This window comes from Berghia stephanieae, chromosome 4, assembly GCF_034508935.2.
Source record: "Berghia stephanieae isolate SIO BIC M18660-M18661 chromosome 4, UCSD_Bste_1.3, whole genome shotgun sequence".
Taxonomy (NCBI): Eukaryota; Metazoa; Mollusca; class Gastropoda; order Nudibranchia; family Aeolidiidae; genus Berghia; species Berghia stephanieae.
The window spans coordinates 69,673,140-69,692,605 of record NC_088363.1 but is presented as its reverse complement, the minus strand read 5'-3'; the positions used below and the strand labels follow the sequence as shown (position 1 = coordinate 69,692,605).

Here is a 19,466-nt window from a genome sequence, read left to right as displayed (position 1 = left end):
GAGTGTGAGTCCTATGATGCAGCCTTGCTTTCTCTATTTTTATTGGGCAGTTCGTCCCTGCTTTTGACTCACTCTTTACTGCATTCTTACACTGATGTCGGTTTAATTAATTATCTTAAAATTTATTATAGTCTGTATGTTTTGAGAATACCGTTAAATAGTCTATAATATAATAGGAAACCATTATTAAGGGAATGGTCTTCTTTCACCTTCACCAGAACTCTTGCCTCGAATGAGATGGATTTCTAAATGAGATTGATTTTATCCGCCAGCTTGTATGGAGTTTTTGTTTGATTCATAATAAGAGAGTCTCTCATCACCTCTCTCATCATCTCCCCTTTCTTTGCTCTTCTCTCTCTCTCTCTCATACAAACACACACACACAACACACACACACACACTCTCTCTCTCACACACACACACACTCTCTCTCTCCACACATACACACACACACACACACACTCTCTCTCTCTCTCTCTCTTTCTCTCTCTCTTTCGTTCTCACTTCTTCTTCTTCTTCTTCTTCTTCTTCTTCTTCTTCTTCTTCTTCTTCTTCTTCTTCTTCTTCTTCTTCTATCTCTCTCTCTCTCTCTCTGAGATGTGTTTTTTATTTGTGTGTGTATGTTTCGAGCTTGAGCTTAAAAAAACAACTAATGTAAGCTTTTATAAAGAGCAATATCCACTAAACATGCTTAAAGCGCTTTACAAAGGGTCCCTGACCAACACCAACAAGTAACATGTAGAACGAGACATAACGCCTGTTAGGTAATATACACATTTTTCCGACACAGACAACGCTGTAAATGGCCAGATACTCATTTTACACCTGAGTACGGTGAGAGAAAGTGAGATGAGAACCTTTTTCAAGGACTCAACTATGCGCCGAGCGAGACTCAAACCCAGGACCTTCCATCCGAAAACGAGTGTCATACCACACGACCACAAAGCTATTTTACTCTGTATATATGGAAAAAAAAAATAGTTTTGCCTAAGCCGGGATGCAAATATGTGAAGTTTATAGTGTAGGAATCACTTGTCACATGTTTGCAGTATATAGACATGACAATAAATATAGACTCGCTATTTTAAAAAGATAATCTCTTCCCCTCCCCCCTTTTCGCCCAATTCCTTTATCGACTTCTGTAGGAGTGCACCTGGATGATAAAGTTTAGTGTACTTTTTATTTTGTACTTTTTTATTATTGCCAGTAACCGTCTAATGCGGAGTTAACAGGATTTACGTGTTTAAACTAGAAATATCATTTTCATGAATTATGTTTGAAATATAGCAAAGCTACAATGTTCATATTGCAACTTTTCATATAATTAAATGGTTATTTATAAATGTAGCAAAGGGATCATATTTGTGCGGTTTTGCTTCTCCATTTTGGAGCGTTTTTAAAGCACCCGAGAGAAAAGGACAATAGAACAATAATGATAGGTATAGGTCAAACTCGACCAAGACACAAACCCGATAATGTAAGGAAATCTTTAACAGCTGCAAAGATGTTATTGTTTGGATATATATATATATATATATATATATATATATATATATATATATATATATATATATATATATAAAGTACATATAAATATACATATATTTATATTTATGCATGCCACGTCTGTCAACGAATTTCCATTTTTTTGGATGAATAAAGTATATATATATATATATATATATATATATATATATATATATATATATATATATATATAATATGTATGTACGAATATTATACGACGTATGTGGGAATATAAGTATGTAATAGTTGTATGTGCAATATATTTTTCTGATGTGTGTGTGTGTGTGCTTTTGTCGTTGTGGTCACAAAAAATAAGATACTTTTTGTTGCTTAATAGCAAAACACGTTCCCCACTTATATAATTTATGATCTTTTAAGACGTATAAGAACAACATATGGCCTCAGTGTAAACTAAATGTCATAATAATTGAAGGAAAATCCAGGTACGGTGGTAAAAACGACCGCAAAAATGAAAAATCGAAAGGATGCCTTTTTGCGTAAAATCCACAAAAAATTGTCAATATGACGTTGTTTATAGTAACGATGAAAGGAACATTTCATGTAAATTGCCTTTATCATGTAGAATATAGATTTCATAGGAAGTGTTTCTTGGCAGGGAAAGACGATAATTTATTTAATTGAAACACAAACAGCCAAGGTTAAAACCGGACTGTCGGAATTTATACCCATTCAAATTGTGGTAAATTTCTGATCTGCGTAATTTATTATGGTCTGACGGTTATAGGACTTTAAACTGTTCTAGTTCTTTTTCCTTCTCGCACCCGATATTTGATTAAAAAAAAAAATCTTTAGAGATATAATCTAATTTCAATTTGTTTTAGACATTCGGATATATAGAATATTCTGCTGCGTATCAAAAGAAAATGATTCAGATAATAATTCTTAAGAATAAAAACACTACCATCACCACCATTAGCAACAGCAAAAGCAAAACAAAAACAACAACAACAAAAAATCAACAAAAACCAGCAAAACAAACAAATCAAAAGCAATGCATAATGATAACCGTTAAACGACAATAACTGCATCGACATTTTTTATACATCAAGAACAACACAACCACCATCAGCGGCAAGAATACCATAATATAACTGTCAATACCACCTCAAGCCATGTCGAGTTGTTGTCTTTGAATGTTAAAAAAAAAAAACGTTAATGAAGTGACCTTTTGGGACGAAAAGTTCCTCACACCTCCCTATCAACGAGGCGGGGTTGCCCTTTCAAGTAGCCGTAAGGACAAAACAGGCCGTCCAGGGGTCTTGGGCAGATCGATATCATGATAAGAGATTGAGAGGGAGCTAACTAGATGTATGCAAGGTATTTACAATAACGATACTGTTGTTACAGACCAGGAACACACGCTGTTTTGTTTTCATGTATTTTGCAAGATTCAACGGCAAACGTATGGTTATTATTATTATCTTGTTGAAATGCTGATGACAATGATGATGACGATTATGATGATGATAATGATGATAATGATAATAATAATAATAATAATAATAATAATAAATAATAATAAATAATAATAATAATAATAATATAATAATAATAATAATAATAATAATAATAATAATAATAATAATAATAATAATAATAATAATAATAATAATAAATATAATAATAACAATAATACAGATGATGCTGCTGCTGCTGCTGATGATGATGGTGACGATGATGAGGATGGTGATGATGATAATGATAATAGTAGTAGTAGTTGTAGTATTAGTAGTAGTTGTAGTATTAGTAGTAGTAGTAGTAGTAGTAGTAGTAGTAGTAGTAGTAGTAGTAGTAGTAGTAGTAGTAAGTTGTAAATAGTAGTAGTAATGGTGGTGATAGTGCTTGTGGTAGTAGTAGTAGTAGAAGTAGTAATAGTAGTGATTGCAATAGAAGTAAGTAGAGGATGTGGAGGAGTAATGATATTGAGAGTTATCAAATTATGTTCATTACACAAACACACCCCACATGGTTTTTTTTACTCAGTAAAAGCAGTTATCCAGTGTGTGATTTGTAGTGTGACCCGAGTTTGATTGGACACACAGGTACTGACTAAGCTTCTATTTATAGACCGGTTAAGAGATGTGTTGTTCAGGGAATGTGTACAATGTGTTCAGTTTTTGAAGCATGTAATATTTCTATGTTTGTTTATTCTGTATTTTACACACATTAAATAAAATTAATATTAAAAGCGTAAATTTAAAGAATGTTATCCGTCTTCAGTTTTGAATACATGTTAAGCGCGCATTCATAATCTATCTATCTATCTATCTATCTATCTATCTATCTATCTATCTATCTATCTATCTATCTATCTATCTATCTATCTATCTATCTATATGTCTGTCTGCCTGTCTGTCTGTCTGTCTGTCTATCTATCTATCTATCTATCTATCTATCTATCTATCTATCTATCTATCTATCTCTATCTATTCGCATCGATTACTTATAAACTGTTAGTTTCACTAATCATATTATATTTATTTATCTATCGTATAATAAATAATATAGAAATATATAATATACTCGTATTTAATTTGGACATCTTTAAATTGTGTTCTTTCTCATCCGCTCACTCCGTAGCCAGTTATAGCCTGACACTGAAACCCAAAAAGACTGGCATTTTGACGTCATTATTAGTTTTTTGCACCGCCTAGTGAGTTGTCCTTAGTAGTGCTCATGGAAACAAGTGGTCCCATTGGTTGAACTATTGAATACAACTCACGATTTGTTTTCTTTTGTAGACAGACATTTTGACGTCATTTTTTGGTCAGTGTCAGGCTATAACTTAACGATGGCTACGCTCTCTCTCTCTCTCCCTCGCCTTAACGATGGCTACGCTCTCTCCCACTCTCTCTCTCTCTCTCTCCCTCGTCCTCCCTCACTCTTTATCTCTTCCTCTTCACCTTTCTCTCTCTCTCTCTCTGATCTCACGATCTCTCTCTCTCTCTCTCTCTCTCTCTCTCTGATCTCAAGATCTCTCTCTATCTATTTTTCTCTCTCACCAAACAAACAAACACACATTCACACACACACACACAAACACACACACACACACACACACACACACAAGCAATCCATCCAGTGAAATTATATTCATCAAAACATCATTAAGCTATCACAACATTATTTCTTGTACTTTTAGTGGTGGACGGTATTCGAGACGAAACGTCTTGGCACCGATAACAGGCCGTCGGAAATTTTCTCGTCGAGAAATCAGTTTTCTCGAGAATTTATCGATATTTCTCGACTAAAAGATAACTAAGGTGGTGGCTAAAAAAATATAATGTTCTAAATGAAATACTTCTTTGAACGATTCAAATTACCCGCATTAAGCTTTAAAATTAACGTTATTATTCTCTTATCCTACAAAAACAATGCATAATATAATACTTGAATTTATGATTTCACTATGTAAAAGTTCAGAACCATTTCTATCTGCTATTTGGTTCTATTTTCGTCAATATTCCCTCGATACGAGAAAATTCCCCTTCCCGCCATTTATTGACGAAAAGTAGCTAAGACGAGAACCAACAGATGGTAGCATAAATAAAATACATAAATTCTCGAGAGAAGAATATATCTGTCACATATCTTAATAACCAACAATAAACTTAATTACATACACATTTTCTTAATAATAGTATTGCTTGAATTTACAAATTCACTATTTGAAAGTGAAAACTATTTCTGCTTGTTATCTGGTTCTTTTAAAGTCGTTACGAAACTGCTTCCTAACTGGATGAATAGTTCTTGATGCCAAATTACTATTATGAGGTAACTATATATGAGGCAGAAAAACAGATTTTAAAAAAGAAAATATTTATATTGAGGTTAAAGCAAAATAAGACCACATCGGGTTAAAGGTAATCAAACATCCTTTGAATAAAAATCAGTATTTAATTTGGCACATGTAAACGATTGTGATTTATATCTAAAATATCTAAATTTATTTATTTATTTGTTTATTTTTTCATATCTCTATTTATTTATTATTTAGTTATCTTATATTATCATCATCTTGATTTCTTCTCCTTTAAAAAATACTGCCTCCTAGTTTTTAGCTAGTTTATATATTTTTCAAATCAATTTGTTCTTTTCTCGACGGTTTAGTACTGTTTTAAAAATAAAAGTAGAAAAAAAAAATCACTCAGGAATATCAGCATTTCTGGGCTGGAGATCGTATATATTTATTGAATTGTTTACTTTCTAACGTTAGTTCTATCCATACTGCGAGATTGGCCATTTTAATCGCGATAAATCTGAAAACAGACTTCACAATCACAACTGACTCGAAAAAACCCCAAACAGAAACAAAACAAAACAAAAACAAATATCACAAAACCCTAAACAACTCCCGTTTCAAAACAACCAATTTTAAAGGTGTACCTTTAGAAGTACCTTAACTTACATTCAAATGTTTTTGTTATCGAAATATAACATAATTTTTCGAATTTTTCCAGCAATACTATCACTTAATGATGAGTGATTCCTCAGACCAAAATGACTCTCCGATTGTCATTGATCTTGGATCCAGCATGTGTCAGGCAGGATTTGCAGGAGACGATAGTCCAAATGCTATCTTTTCTACGATCGTTGGAAGATTCAAGTGCAACACAAGTTTGTCAAGATTTGGGAAGGATGACTATTATTATATTGGAGACAAGGCACAGGCCTATAGGGACAAATTGTCCCTTCGTTACCCAATCGAGCGTGGCATTATCACCAACTGGGAGGACATGGAAAAGATTTGGCAACACACATTTAACGAACTAAGGATTACTCCTGAGGACTGCAACGTCCTCCTCACAGAACCTGCACTCAACCCAAAGGCGAATCGCGAAAGGATGGCTCAAGTGATGTTTGAAACGTTCAATGTTCATGGTTTCTACGTTGCTATCCAAGCACTTTTAAGTCTTTATTCATCAGCTCGAGTGACGGGCGTTTCCATGGATTGTGGTGATGGAGTTACTCATGTCGTACCCGCCTATGAAGGTATTCAAATTCCTGCTGGTATCCAAAGAGTAGACTTAGCCGGAAAAGACGTAACGCAATATCTTCAAAGACTTCTTAACGCTAGGGGTGAGTCTTTTGTGACCACCTCAGATTTCGAAACTATTAAGGCTCTCAAAGAGAAACTTAGTTATGCTGCTCTAGAGTCTGATTCGGAAAATGCTGCTGGGACCAGATCGTCGGCAATTCAAAAGTCATATAAGCTCCCTGATGGACAAGTAATTACCTTTGGCAGCGAAAGATTTCAGTGTGCGGAGATATTGTTTCATCCGTCTTTATGCGGGTATAAACTTCCCGGAATTCATGAGGTGTTTTACAACTCCATAATGAATTGCGACATAAACGTAAGAAGTGACTTGTTTCGAAATGCAATATTGTCTGGGGGCACTACGATGACACCTGGCTTGTCAGAGAGGATAGAAAAAGAGTTGTCTGCCCTTGTACCATCTTCTCAGACCGCAAAAGTGATAGCAGCGCCGGAACGAAATAAACTAGTCTGGTTAGGAGGGTCCATTATAGCGTCCCTGTCCAGTTTTGATCGTGTGGTGATAAGTAAACAAGAATATGAAGACGTAGGACCTTATATTGTTCACAGAAAGTGTTACTGAGAGACATATTTGGGCCGAGAGAGATAGAGATTGATAGAAAGATAGATAGACAGATATATAGATAAAGAGATAGATAGAAAAAGGGAGAGAGAGAGAGAGAGAGAGAGAGAGAGAGAGAGAGAGAGAGAGAGAGAGAGATGAGAGAAAGAGAAAGGAGAGAAGAGAGGGTGTCTGAACGAGAGAGAAAGAGCAAGAGATACATAGAAATATAAAGAGGGAGAGATAGATGGAAAGAGAGAGAGAGAGAGAGAGAGAGAGAGAGAGAGAGAGAGAGAGAGAGAGAGATTGAGAGAGAGAGAGAGACATAGAGTGAATGTGTGCGTGTGTGTGTTTGAGAGAGAGAGAGAGAGAGAGAGAGAGAGAGAGAGAGAGAGAGAGAGAGAGAGAGAGAGAATAATTTGAAGGAAATCTATTTACCTTCTTCTATAAATGAAAGGAACACTACCCTTCGCTTGCTTTTGAATGAAAGTGTGTATTTAATAACTGTGTGACTCAAATTATTCCATACGGCATACGCAATGTTTACCTCAATAGAAGCAATTTACCTCATTGTTTTCATCAGCAAAGATATAACTCCTTTGACATTTCATAACAATATAAGAATTCACGATTTTACCACAAAAAAAAAGCAACTTGTTTTTACAACAAAATCTTGTGCGTGAAAACGGGCGTCAAATATGTGACCCATCATCTCAAAACGATTTCATCTTGGGCTGAGTAACATATGAAAACGGGATGTTTAAGTTACAATGACTAGAATTGTGAAATTCTAATTTCCGTTACATGAAGAAATGGTATTCATTATTATCAAATGTACTTTAAAAACTAACCCAAGTCTACTCATTTATTTTGGTCTAAAAATGTAATTTTAAGCATATAAGCCCACATCAACACAATACCGTTTGGAGGAGGTCGGTCACATAATATGGTGTTGATACTAGGCCTGGCGACAATGAGCGTGGTCCATGAAAAGACCACAATATCCGGCGAAAAGCGCATTTTAAACTAATTTATGACCCCACTTGATTCAACTGGTAATGTATACCTGGCAAAGTCTTGGTAATGACGCGCATTAAAGATATTATGTCTAAAACTGATATTTAAAATTAATGATTTCATGTATTTTGTTGGTGCAAAAAATGAGCATTAAGAATGTTTAACCCATAAACTTGCTGTAATATAAATAAAGGTACATGATTATTATATTTCCTACGATAACAAAGCATGCAGTATTCGATCAAACTGGATTTCAACAATGATATTGACTAATAATTTTATATAAATAAAATCAATTTGATCACGCAGGGTTCGCCTGTAAAGTAATTAAGTAAGAACTAGACAAGTTACTGCAAAGAAATCATGTACAAAAAAAGAGACAAAGGTCAGAATAAACACCAGACTACTCTTATAATACAAGACACTCAATGCCGTCATTGCATATACAAAACGATTTTGTATTATAAAAAGAGCAATATGAGCGTTATTGGAACCAAAAAAAAAACAAAACAATATGCCCTTCCGCCACGACATCATAAGATATCATCGCCTAGGCATTCCACGAAGGGATATAGATAATTCATCAAACAGGATGTCTGATGTCAACAGAAATCACCCATGTTGTCCAAGTGAGCAAATAGGGGGTTAATAATCTTGCTCAAGGAAAGAAACGAAAGTGCCTGAAGCGAGGCTCGAACCCGGGACCTTCCGGGTCACAGTGCAATGCCTTAACCACTCGGCCACTTCGACCCCCCCCCCCCCCCAACAAAGTCGTCAATAATTAAACGATCTGAGTTCTCTTGCCTCGGACAACTACAATGATCAAAGCAACGATACCGATATCTACCCCTTTATTCATATTGCAGGAATAAACCTCAATCATTGTTGGACATTGCAATTCCTGGATCGAGTATTACATTTTAAATAGGAATTAATAAGTAAAATGTTGAACTTGTATATATACATACATATATATATATATATATATATATATATATATATATATATATATATATATATATATATATTGTGTGTGTGTGTGTGTGTATTAACCAAGGATCATCCTTGGTATTAACAAATCTTTACTAAAATGTCCATTCTATTTGAACCGAAAAAAGTGAATATATTATACCTATGTAGTTCAGAGCCTCTTTTGTTTCGTTCTTGAGACAAAAATAGTTACTATCGGTGACATAGGTCAATCTGCTGATCAGGCTTTGTGGACAATCAAGTAATATCAATGAATTAAACCCACACACGTTTAGCTTGGAATTTCCCAAAATCAATAACTATAAATCATCAGTATTAATTTTAAGTTTTAAGGTTTATAGTTGTATTTTCCTCCTCGTTGGTGGTTGGCGAGTCTATTGCTATGGTATTTTCTTTTTCCTTCGCTTTCTATCATTGTTCTGGATTTAACCTATTTATGATTTTACCCAAGCTCTTCCTTCTTCTACTTCTCCTCCAGCTCCTTCTCTCTTCCACCTCATCTTCCTCCACCACCTCTGCATTATGATTCTTCTTCTTCTATTCTTCTACTCCTCCTCCTCCTCCTCCTCTTCCTCCTCCTCCTCCTCCTCCTCCTCCTCTTCCTCCTCCTCCTCCTCCTCCTCCTCCTCCTTCTTCTTCTTCTTCTTCTTCTTCTTCTTCTTCTTCTTCTAGGCAGCAAATGTCACAATGTTGATATCAAAACACTGCACTTTGTTATACATGCTCGTCAACAGAATGAATTGATCACGATTTATCTCCGCTACGCGTCATCATCTAAGATCCGATATTTACAATACTATTGCGACCCTTAAAGACGAATTCTGTCAGGAAAGTAACATAATTTTGAATATGCCCTCAGTCTGATCAAATCCTTCTTAAACTAACAGCTGAAAATGACCAAAAAAAAGATGTTCAAAGACAAGGCGACGACCAATGAAAGAAAGCGAACAGGGAGTTGTATTCAATAGTACAATCATTTATTTTTCTAGAGTCATAGCGCTCTAACTCATTAGACAAAGGTTCAGACCCAGGAAACATTTTTCTTCAGGTCAAAATACACCACGCGCATTCCCACTACGCCATGAAGACGCACTGAATTTAATAAAATAAAATATCACACAATTTTCTTAGAAAGTATAAAAATTAGCATCTCCGCCATCACCGTGTGTCTCCATAATCTGGTGCTTCCGGACACCTCTTGAGTTCCTGTTTACTTCCTGTTGCGCTAAAAGCTTTCTCCACATCGGCTTTACACGGACGGGATAACAATTGCCGTACGCTCATTTTTTTTTTCTCTTAAAGATGATTTATGAATCTTGTTTCTAGTTATCATATGTTACCATCATAATGCACAACTGTGACACATGAACAGAGAGTGTTAATTTACACGGATCAAGTGTTCCTTTAGAAATACATGGCTTTTATGATTGTATATTTGTGTCATCTTGAAAGTCTCTTTCAATGTTTTACATTTATTTGATTTAGATGTTTAAAAAATATTTTTTCTTCTTTTTAGTAATAACTGAAAGTGTGCCAGTTTGTGTGTGTGTGTGTGTTTGTATGTATGTGTGTGTATGTGTGTGTGTGTGCATGTTGGTGATTATATTTTAGATTGTCATTCTTGTAACTGTGAAGCGCATAGAGCATGACCTAGTCATGGTTATGCTCTATACAAGTGCTATATCTTAACATTATATTGTTGTTTTGGTAATAAATTATTCAAAATTTCCTCATATTTCATCCTCTATCTTGATTGCTTTGAATACAAAGATACTATTGAGGAAAAAGCCCTGAACTATTGCACACTTCAATTAACAAGATAACTGCCTTACTCTAATATCCTCCTCCCATAGCCCCATGTTCACTCCCCACTGGTTTACAGTTCCTTGAGTCTCTGGTTCACTCCTCCTGCTGCGCACTTCCCATAACTTTGTAGCGTTTTGTCGGGTTTCGGCGGGTTTCGGCGGGTTTCGGCGGGTTTTGTATAATAAAAGAAAACAACACCTCTTCAGTTCAGTCTGTTTGTTGCGCCTCCAGCTGCTACCTGGCATTCCCCTCTTTTGTTTCCCCCTGATGATTTTATAGGAGTGCCTGGAGTGTGGTACTGGATATTGGCTTTCTAAGGGTGTGTTCTTTCCAGCCCCACTTCCTCCGTCGGATCTGCTGCTCGATGGTTCCTGTCATGTACGTTGTCATGTACTTTGTCACGATTCTTCATTCCTTATTGTCTCTGGCCACCTTATATTAATTATCCGCCCAAAACATGCGTGATCATGGACTTGATGTTCTAGTCTTTTACTGGTTCATTGGTATGCTGGGATTGTTGGCGAGTTTCTTTGTTTTCAATTCAAGTACAAATCTTTCAGGTTTCCTGACAGCGCAGTATTTTCTGCATCTTTGACAAAGCTGTCTATGTTTTCTCTTTTGTCTTTTCTAGTGCTTTGCTTCACTTCCTTGGTAGCAACTGTGTTGTTTTTTTTCTCTTGCGCATTTGCCTTGTTGCTCTTGTGCGGCTCTTGTTCAGATCAAGTTTCTCGATTGTGTCAGCCGAGATCCATTCCGTGTCGTGTGACACTGTACTTGAGTAGACTTTGTCAACAGCAGTTTGTCAGCAGTCGAAAACTAAGCTATTGCAATAGATTCAAAACACAGGTTATGTGTGAAACATTATTTCTTGAGTACTGTTTTGAGCGTAAAAATGAATATATTACAGACGCGCGACAAATATAGGAAATGTTAAAAGCTATCCTATTGGATATCACAACCTATAATAATCCAAAAATACCAAAAAATAAAAAGATAAATGAATAAAAAATATAACCAAACAAAAAAAACCCCAAACAAACAAGCAAACAAAAGAATACCAAGATAAGATAGATAAGTGGATATAGTCCAGTTGATGGAATGCATTACTGACGTTTCCGCAAGTTGAATCTTCCGGCCTTTGCTCATCCATTAGCAGCTTACTTCCGGTTGGCTAAAAGTGTTTGACTCCAGCATTGCTCGCGCGGAGTCAAGTTTATGTACTAAGACTTATTGTCATGAAAGTACCACTTAATGTTTTTTTTTTGTTTTTTTTTTTTTACATGCCATTAGATCCCGTCGCCTAGGCATTCCGTGAAGGATTATAGCTGGTTCATCAAATAGGATTTCTGATGTCAACAGGAATAACTCATGTTGTTCAAAGTGAGCAAATTGGGGGTTGGTAATCTTGCCCAAGGTAAAAATAAAATGAAAGTGCTGAAGCGGGGCTCGAACCCGGGACCCTCCTGATTACTTGTGTCCACTCGGCCACTTCGCCCCCCCCCCCCCCACACACACATACCCATAAGATCGATCTTATGATCCTAAATAAATATTTAACTTGCAGTCTACAATTTTGTTATGTTACATTACAGATTGCAATTCTTAGACGACCTGTCTACTTTCTTTTGTTTGTTCAACATTTTTGAAAGTGCATTGACAAAAGAATAGATCAAACGGTTTGTCTATTTCCCTTTATCTTTACATACGCTGTTACAATGATAATTTAAAACTTTATAAGATGTCAACCATATGATAATAACTTTCTTTATTTCACAATTTTCAATCAATTATAATGCACCTCGTCCTGGTTTATTTGAATTGACAAATATTCCACATACATCAGGGGACAATTATTGAACATCTAAATGACAAGTTATGGTACAGGTACTGTGTAAGTTAAAGATATAGAAATGCGTGTATGAAACAGTAACAGACAAAGCAGAGAGAAATATACAAAGTAAAGAAAAAAAAAACATTCTAAAAAAAACCCAAACCCAACAAGCTGCCAGAGACTATCCCGGTCAAGGTGGGTCGATTTTTTGGGACGGTTTATCTTTATTGAAAATGTACACTCCTCACATTCGTTACGATCAACCAACAATTTTCTCATTCTGATTACTCTTATACGTCACAAAATGTAAAGAAATGCTCTGATTACAGCTATTGATACCTAACACTGTGTTGTAGACATCATTTTGCCGAAGATAATTCTGTATAGAATGCACTTTTTACTTTTTTGTTTGAGTAAGAAAAGTCTATTTTTGTGTCCGGTGGCTGTGAATTTTCGGGGGAAATTCTAAAAATGGCTGATAAGGAGAGAGTTAATTAACCTAAAAAACCGCAAAATCGGTTATCAAATCCTTTATATAAACATTACAAACATTAAAAAAAAGTAGGAGATAAAGAACAGCATCATTAAATAACAATGATAAAACAATCAGAGAAAAATCGCCATTTTGTTTCCTATTTAAACGATAATGGTTTGTTGTCTAGCCTCTGTATAATTACAATCTCAATGTTATGTTATCACTGGTTCATTGGTTCATCTTTATGTAAATCCATTATTGATCTGTCCCCATTAGCACAGTTGTTATTGACCCTGGTTGTTGTCTATAGAAGGAACGAAATTGACGTCACTCAGTTCTTTGTTTTTGTTTTTAGACAGTCAATTTAGTGATTAGTTTTCACTAAATTATATGAATCAGACTATAAACGTTCAAGGATACACATAGTTTTGTGTGTTGGTATGTTTAATTTGATTGGCGGATGGCATGAGTATTTTACCTAAACGCAGAACATCAATTGAGGTTTTAACTAGCAGAACAACTTCTTTTTGGTACAAAATCGTCGCCAAATATCTTCGAAATTTCGTGTTTAAGAAGTATTCACAAGTTAAGGATGTCATTTTAATCGGTTGATCTATGATGTACCCAAATGTAAAAATGCTAATAGTTCTGCCTGAAGTTGGAAGAAATAGGTAACAAAAATAAGACGAAATATAAACTTCCTTGTTCATTTCAAAGACATGATTTGGACGTTCCGGGTCTCCCAAATGTGTCAACAAACTCCGATGAATGACACACTAACTAAAGACAATGAGAGACGAGAGGATGGCGTTGTTGGTTTGGACGTTCCGGGTCTCCCAAATGTGTCAACAAACTGCGATGAATGAATGACACACTAACTAAAGACAATGAGAGACGAGAGGATAGCGTTGTTGGTTTGGACGTTCCGGGTCTCCCAAATGTGTCAACAAACTGCGATGAATGAATGACACACTAACTAAAGACAATGAGAGACGAGAGGATGGCGTTGTTGGTTTGGACGTTCCGGGTCTCCCAAATGTGTCAACAAACTCCGATGAATGAATGGCACACTAACTAAAGACAATGAGAGACGAGAGGATGGCGTTGTTGGTTTGGACGTTCCGGGTCTCCCAAATGTGTCAACAAACTCCGATGAATGACACACTAACTAAAGACAATGAGAGACGAGAGGATGGCGTTGTTGGTTTGGACGTTCCGGGTCTCCCAAATGTGTCAACAAACTGCGATGAATGAATGACACACTAACTAAAGACAATGAGAGACGAGAGGATGGCGTTGTTGGTTTGGACGTTCCGGTCTCCCAAATGTGTCAACAAACTCCGATGAATGACACACTAACTAAAGACAATGAGAGACGAGAGGATGGCGTTGTTGGTTTGGACGTTCCGGGTCTCCCAAATGTGTCAACAAACTGCGATGAATGAATGACACACTAACTAAAGACAAATGAGAGACGAGAGGATGGCGTTGTTGGTTTGGACGTTCCGGGTCTCCCAAATGTGTCAACAAACTGCGATGAATGAATGACACACTAACTAAAGACAATGAGAGACGAGAGGATGGCGTTGTTGGTTTGGACGTTCCGGGTCTCCCAAATGTGTCAACAAACTGCGATGAATGAATGACACAGTAACTAAAGACAATGAGAGACGAGAGGATGGCGTTGTTGGTTTGGACGTTCCGGGTCTCCCAAATGTGTCAACAAACTGCGATGAATGAATGACACACTAACTAAAGACAAATGAGAGACGAGAGGATGGCGTTGTTGGTTTGGACGTTCCGGGTCTCCCAAATGTGTCAACAAACTGCGATGAATGAATGATACACTAACTAAATACAAATGAGAGACGAGAGGATGGCGTTATGAAGGCGTATCAAAAAATAAATAAAAAAATGACCAGTTCGATCACTGCTCAAGTGTTTTAAAATAATATATTATTCGATCCATCGTGTCAATCTATAGATAGAATGCGCTTGGCCAAGGAGTTCACAACATTGCCATCCGGAAGTATAACGGACCAACACACAAACTCTGTGTAACCATGAACTTTTATAGGCTGGTTAATACAATTTAGTGAGAACAACTCACAAACGCGGATGGCAAAAACAATAACAAAGGCCTGAGTGACGTCATCTTCGAACTAGCGCTTGGCTAAGAAGCTCACAACATTGCCATCCGGAAGTATAACGTACCAAAACACAAAACTATGTGTAATCTTGAACGTTTATAATCTGGTTAATACAGTTTAGTGAGAATTACTCATTAACGCTGGTGGCAAAAAGCAATAACAAAGACTTGAGTGACGTCACTACATTCGATCTTTTGATAGTTCGAAGGTGACGTCACTCAGGTCTTTGTTATTGTTTTTTTGCCATCCGTGTTTATGAGTAATGCTCACTGAACTGTATTAACCCGACTATAGATGTTTATGGATACACACAGTTTTGTGTGTTGGTCCATTATACTTCCGGATGGCAATGTTATGAGCCTCTTAGCCAAGCGCATACTGTCTTTCAAGGAATGATAAATAAATAATTAGATATGAACATTTGTAAAGTCCATTTTCACGGATTTACCATGCAGTCAATACTCTTCAACAGTCGTAATGTCACTTCCGTCCTAATGACGCATGTTATGACTTTTACACATTCTGATCACAAGACATATTATGAAAAGTGCCACCCAGCATGAAGAATAAAAAGTAATGATTTTCTTTGTTTAGAACCAAGATGGCCACCGTTGCCGGGCGGCATGACATCAGACTACTGAATCCAATTCACAACGTTTCATGTATCTACTTCCCAGCAGGCTATTTGGAACAATATTTCCATTCCATATCGAACCAGTCGTCTGGTAGTTGTCCTGGTAGTACAAATACGCTCACAATATCAGTTACTGTCTATAGATAATATGCGCTTGCCTAAGAAACTCACACATTGCCATCCAGAGTATAACGGACCAACACACAAAACTGTGTGTAACCTTGAACGTTTATAGTCTGGTTTATACAGCTTAGTGAGAATTACTCATAAACGCGGATCGCAAAAAACAAAAACAATAATAAAGTCTCCAGTGACGTCATCTTAATTCTATCTATAGCCTGGTACTCATTGACACCTGCGTCAAAAGGGGAAAAGTATGTAGAGTGGATACCCATGATCAAAGTGTAAATAAATTGCTAAAAGCTGTGGACTGTAACATGTAATAAACAAAAATAAGTATAACAGCTTCAAAAAAGAACAAAATACCAAACATGGAAAGTTTTGGGCTCAAAATCATTCTTCAGCCAATAACAAAAAAAAAACAAAAAAAAAAAAACAACGAAAAATTAATATATAAATACATTACTTAAAAACCCATGAGCACAACGGCTGGGCCATAATTTTTCACGATTACTGTCACCAATTCTATTTCATACGAAAATTTGCTTTTATATAGTACAGTATCTACTAAAAGATATAGGCAAAGGGCTTTACGAGGGCTCCGAATCCAATAAATCAAGTTAGTTTTAGTTGTGCGGCTATGTGGTCTTGTGGTATGACACTCGCTTTCGGATCGGAAGGTCCTGGGTTCGAGCCTCGCTAGGCGCATAGTTGAGTCCTTGGAGAAGGCTCTTTACTCACATTCTCTCACCGTACTCAGGTATAAAATGAAGACCTGGCCATTAACCGTGTTGTCTCTGTCCGGAAAAATTGTAATATCGCCTAACAGGCGGCGTCATGTCCTGTCCTACATGTTAAATGTTGCTGTTGCCCAGGGACCCCTTGTAAAGCGCTTTGAGCACGTTTAGTGGATATTGCGCTGTATAAAAGCTCAATTTTTTCTTTTTTTTTGTTGTAAAGGTATAGGGAATGAGATTAGCGGAAGAGTAGCGTCCCTTGATTGGAAGTCACCCATAGTCTGTGACGTCACCGGCGGAAAAGTTATTAGAGAGAGAACGTCATGTTGGTTGTCCGCACGGTCTCTCGTCCTCTAATAACTTTTCCGCCGGTGACGTCACAGACTATGGGTGACGTCCAATCAAAGGACGCTACTCTTCCGCTAATCTCATTCCCTATAGTGCTTTTGGTTATCCATTCTGACATCGAACAACATGGATGGAACAAAGATATTTAAAAAAACATGTTTAAAAATGACACCTTCCGTCACGACACCATTGATACCACGCCTAAGCATTCCATGAAGGAATATGGATAATAAAAAAATAAAATAAAATTCCCTTTATTCTACCCATAAGGGGAGTTTGTCTCTATGGTCTATTCCAAGGGAAGACTGGAATAACCCAGACGTCAGCCGCAGTGCAGCGCCGCAAATTGAGTTAGGGCGAGGTGACTTGCTCAAGGCCACATAGCGCAGCGGCGGGTGATCGAACGAAGCAAAGACCGTACCGCTGAGCCACGCTGGCCCCTGATAATCCATCAAACAAGATGTCTGATGTCAACAAGAACCACCAATGTTGTCCAAAGTGTGAAAATTGGGAAAAAAAAAACAAAAACAAAACGAAAGTGCCTGAAGCTGGGCTCGAAGAACCCGGGACCTTCCGAGTCACAGTGCAGTGCCTTAACTACTCGGCCACTTCTCCCCCCTGGAACAAAGAAAAGACACAAAAAACAATATGGAAAAGTAATGAATGTTTCCTAACACTTCATCAAAATACGTTGTCACAAGTAAAACTCATATTTTGTTGAAATGTTAGGAATATTCATTATTTTTCCATTTTGTGAAGACATCATCATTAAATAAAGCAGCCATCCATTTAAACAACTCTAAATAAGTTTTGACACGAGCTTGCTTCATCAATAAATGGTGCCGTAATCAACATTGCTGGAAGCTTCACATGGAATTAATTTAATCATTGCTGACGGAAAATGCTTAACAATGCAACGACATGATGAAAAATAAAAGAACTGCAGCTGCCCCTGATTCAAAAATGTCATTTCTGTTTTTATAAAAATTTAATATTGTCTCTTCTTATATTTTGCTTTGTTTGTGTGGTACACGAACTATTATTTTGAAATACTAGAATAACTTATGTGAAAAATGCTTGTACTCTCATCTATTTCATTTTCTTTTTGGTGGCTATGAGGTCGTGTTGTATGACACATGCTTTCGAATCAGAAGGTCCTGGGTCTGAGCAGCTCATAGTTGAGTCATAAGAAAAGGCTCTTTACTCAAATTATCTCACCGTAGTCATTTGTAAAATGAGTACTTGGCCGTTAACAGCTTTGTTTCTATCGGAAAAATTGTAATATCGCCTAACAGGCGTCATGTTTCGTCCTACTACATGCTAAGTGTTGTTTTTGGCTATGGACCCTTGCGATGCGATTTGGGTACTTTTGTGGATATTGCTCAATACAAAAGCTCAAGTAAAAAGATTGTTATATTATAACAGCACTAGACTCACATTAAGTGGATACTTACCGACCATTGTCCTTACACAATGAGAGCTTGATTTATTATGACATTTTGTTTATTGTTATAAATTGTGACACACGTGAGGGGTATAAAGAAGCAAGAAGCTAAACAAATACTGTTTACAACAAAGGAGAGTGTCTGATCAGTGCATATTATTACTTTATCAAATACCCATTGATATTCTTTTGAGTGTTGGATTTCATCAAATACCATGTTCTCAGGCCCTGGATGGAACGGTAACGTTATGTTCGATTTGATTTCTCTCTTCTCTCTCTCTCTCTCTCTCTCTCTCTCTCTCTCTCTCCCTCTCTCTCTCTTTCTATTTCTCTCTTCATGAACAAACACCATGTCTCTCACAGAAACAAATGCATGCAATACACACACGCTACTTGTCACACACATCCATGCACTTCTCTCTCTCTCTCTCTCTCTCTCTCTCTCTCTCTCTCTCTCTCTCTCCTCATCCATAATCAATGCTATGTCAAGGAGCGTATCAAAATAAAATGAGGAAGTTATCCAGTCAATAATAAAATTCTTCATTCTTGCAGTAAAATGCCTTTGAAAGTTATTGGTGTGAATATTGCATAAAATCATCTTTTATATTTATTGTTGAGGAATAAATGTTTACAATCTTCAATATTTGGTTGATAACATTTACACACCAATGAATTATACAACTACTCAAATGCAAAACACTTTATTTTGATTCTTTATACCTACCTACTTTTTATTTATTATTTTCTGCCACTTGATTTCTAGAAGTTG

General features: G+C 36.5%; 2 protein-coding genes across 3 annotated transcripts in view; both read left to right on the top strand.

Moving 5' to 3' along the window:
* Positions 1-3,628: 3,628 nt before the first annotated feature.
* On the top strand, positions 3,629-8,672 carry LOC144971128 (actin, cytoplasmic 3-like). The gene is made up of 2 exons (XM_078911560.1): positions 3,629-3,674; positions 6,009-8,672. Exon 2 carries the CDS (start codon positions 6,024-6,026, stop codon positions 7,164-7,166), a length of 1,143 nt encoding a protein of 380 aa, XP_078767686.1. The 5' UTR covers positions 3,629-3,674; positions 6,009-6,023; the 3' UTR covers positions 7,167-8,672.
* Positions 8,673-18,818: 10,146 nt separating this feature from the next.
* The window catches only part of LOC144971125 (rap1 GTPase-activating protein 1-like), a 401,598-nt gene continuing 400,950 nt past the window's right edge, over positions 18,819-19,466 (top strand). For both annotated transcript variants that reach the window (XM_078911551.1, XM_078911547.1), the window contains exon 1: positions 18,819-18,937. In XM_078911551.1, the coding sequence (XP_078767677.1) occupies positions 18,913-18,937 (25 nt within the window). In that variant the 5' untranslated portion in view covers positions 18,819-18,912. The remainder of the gene's footprint in view (positions 18,938-19,466) is intronic.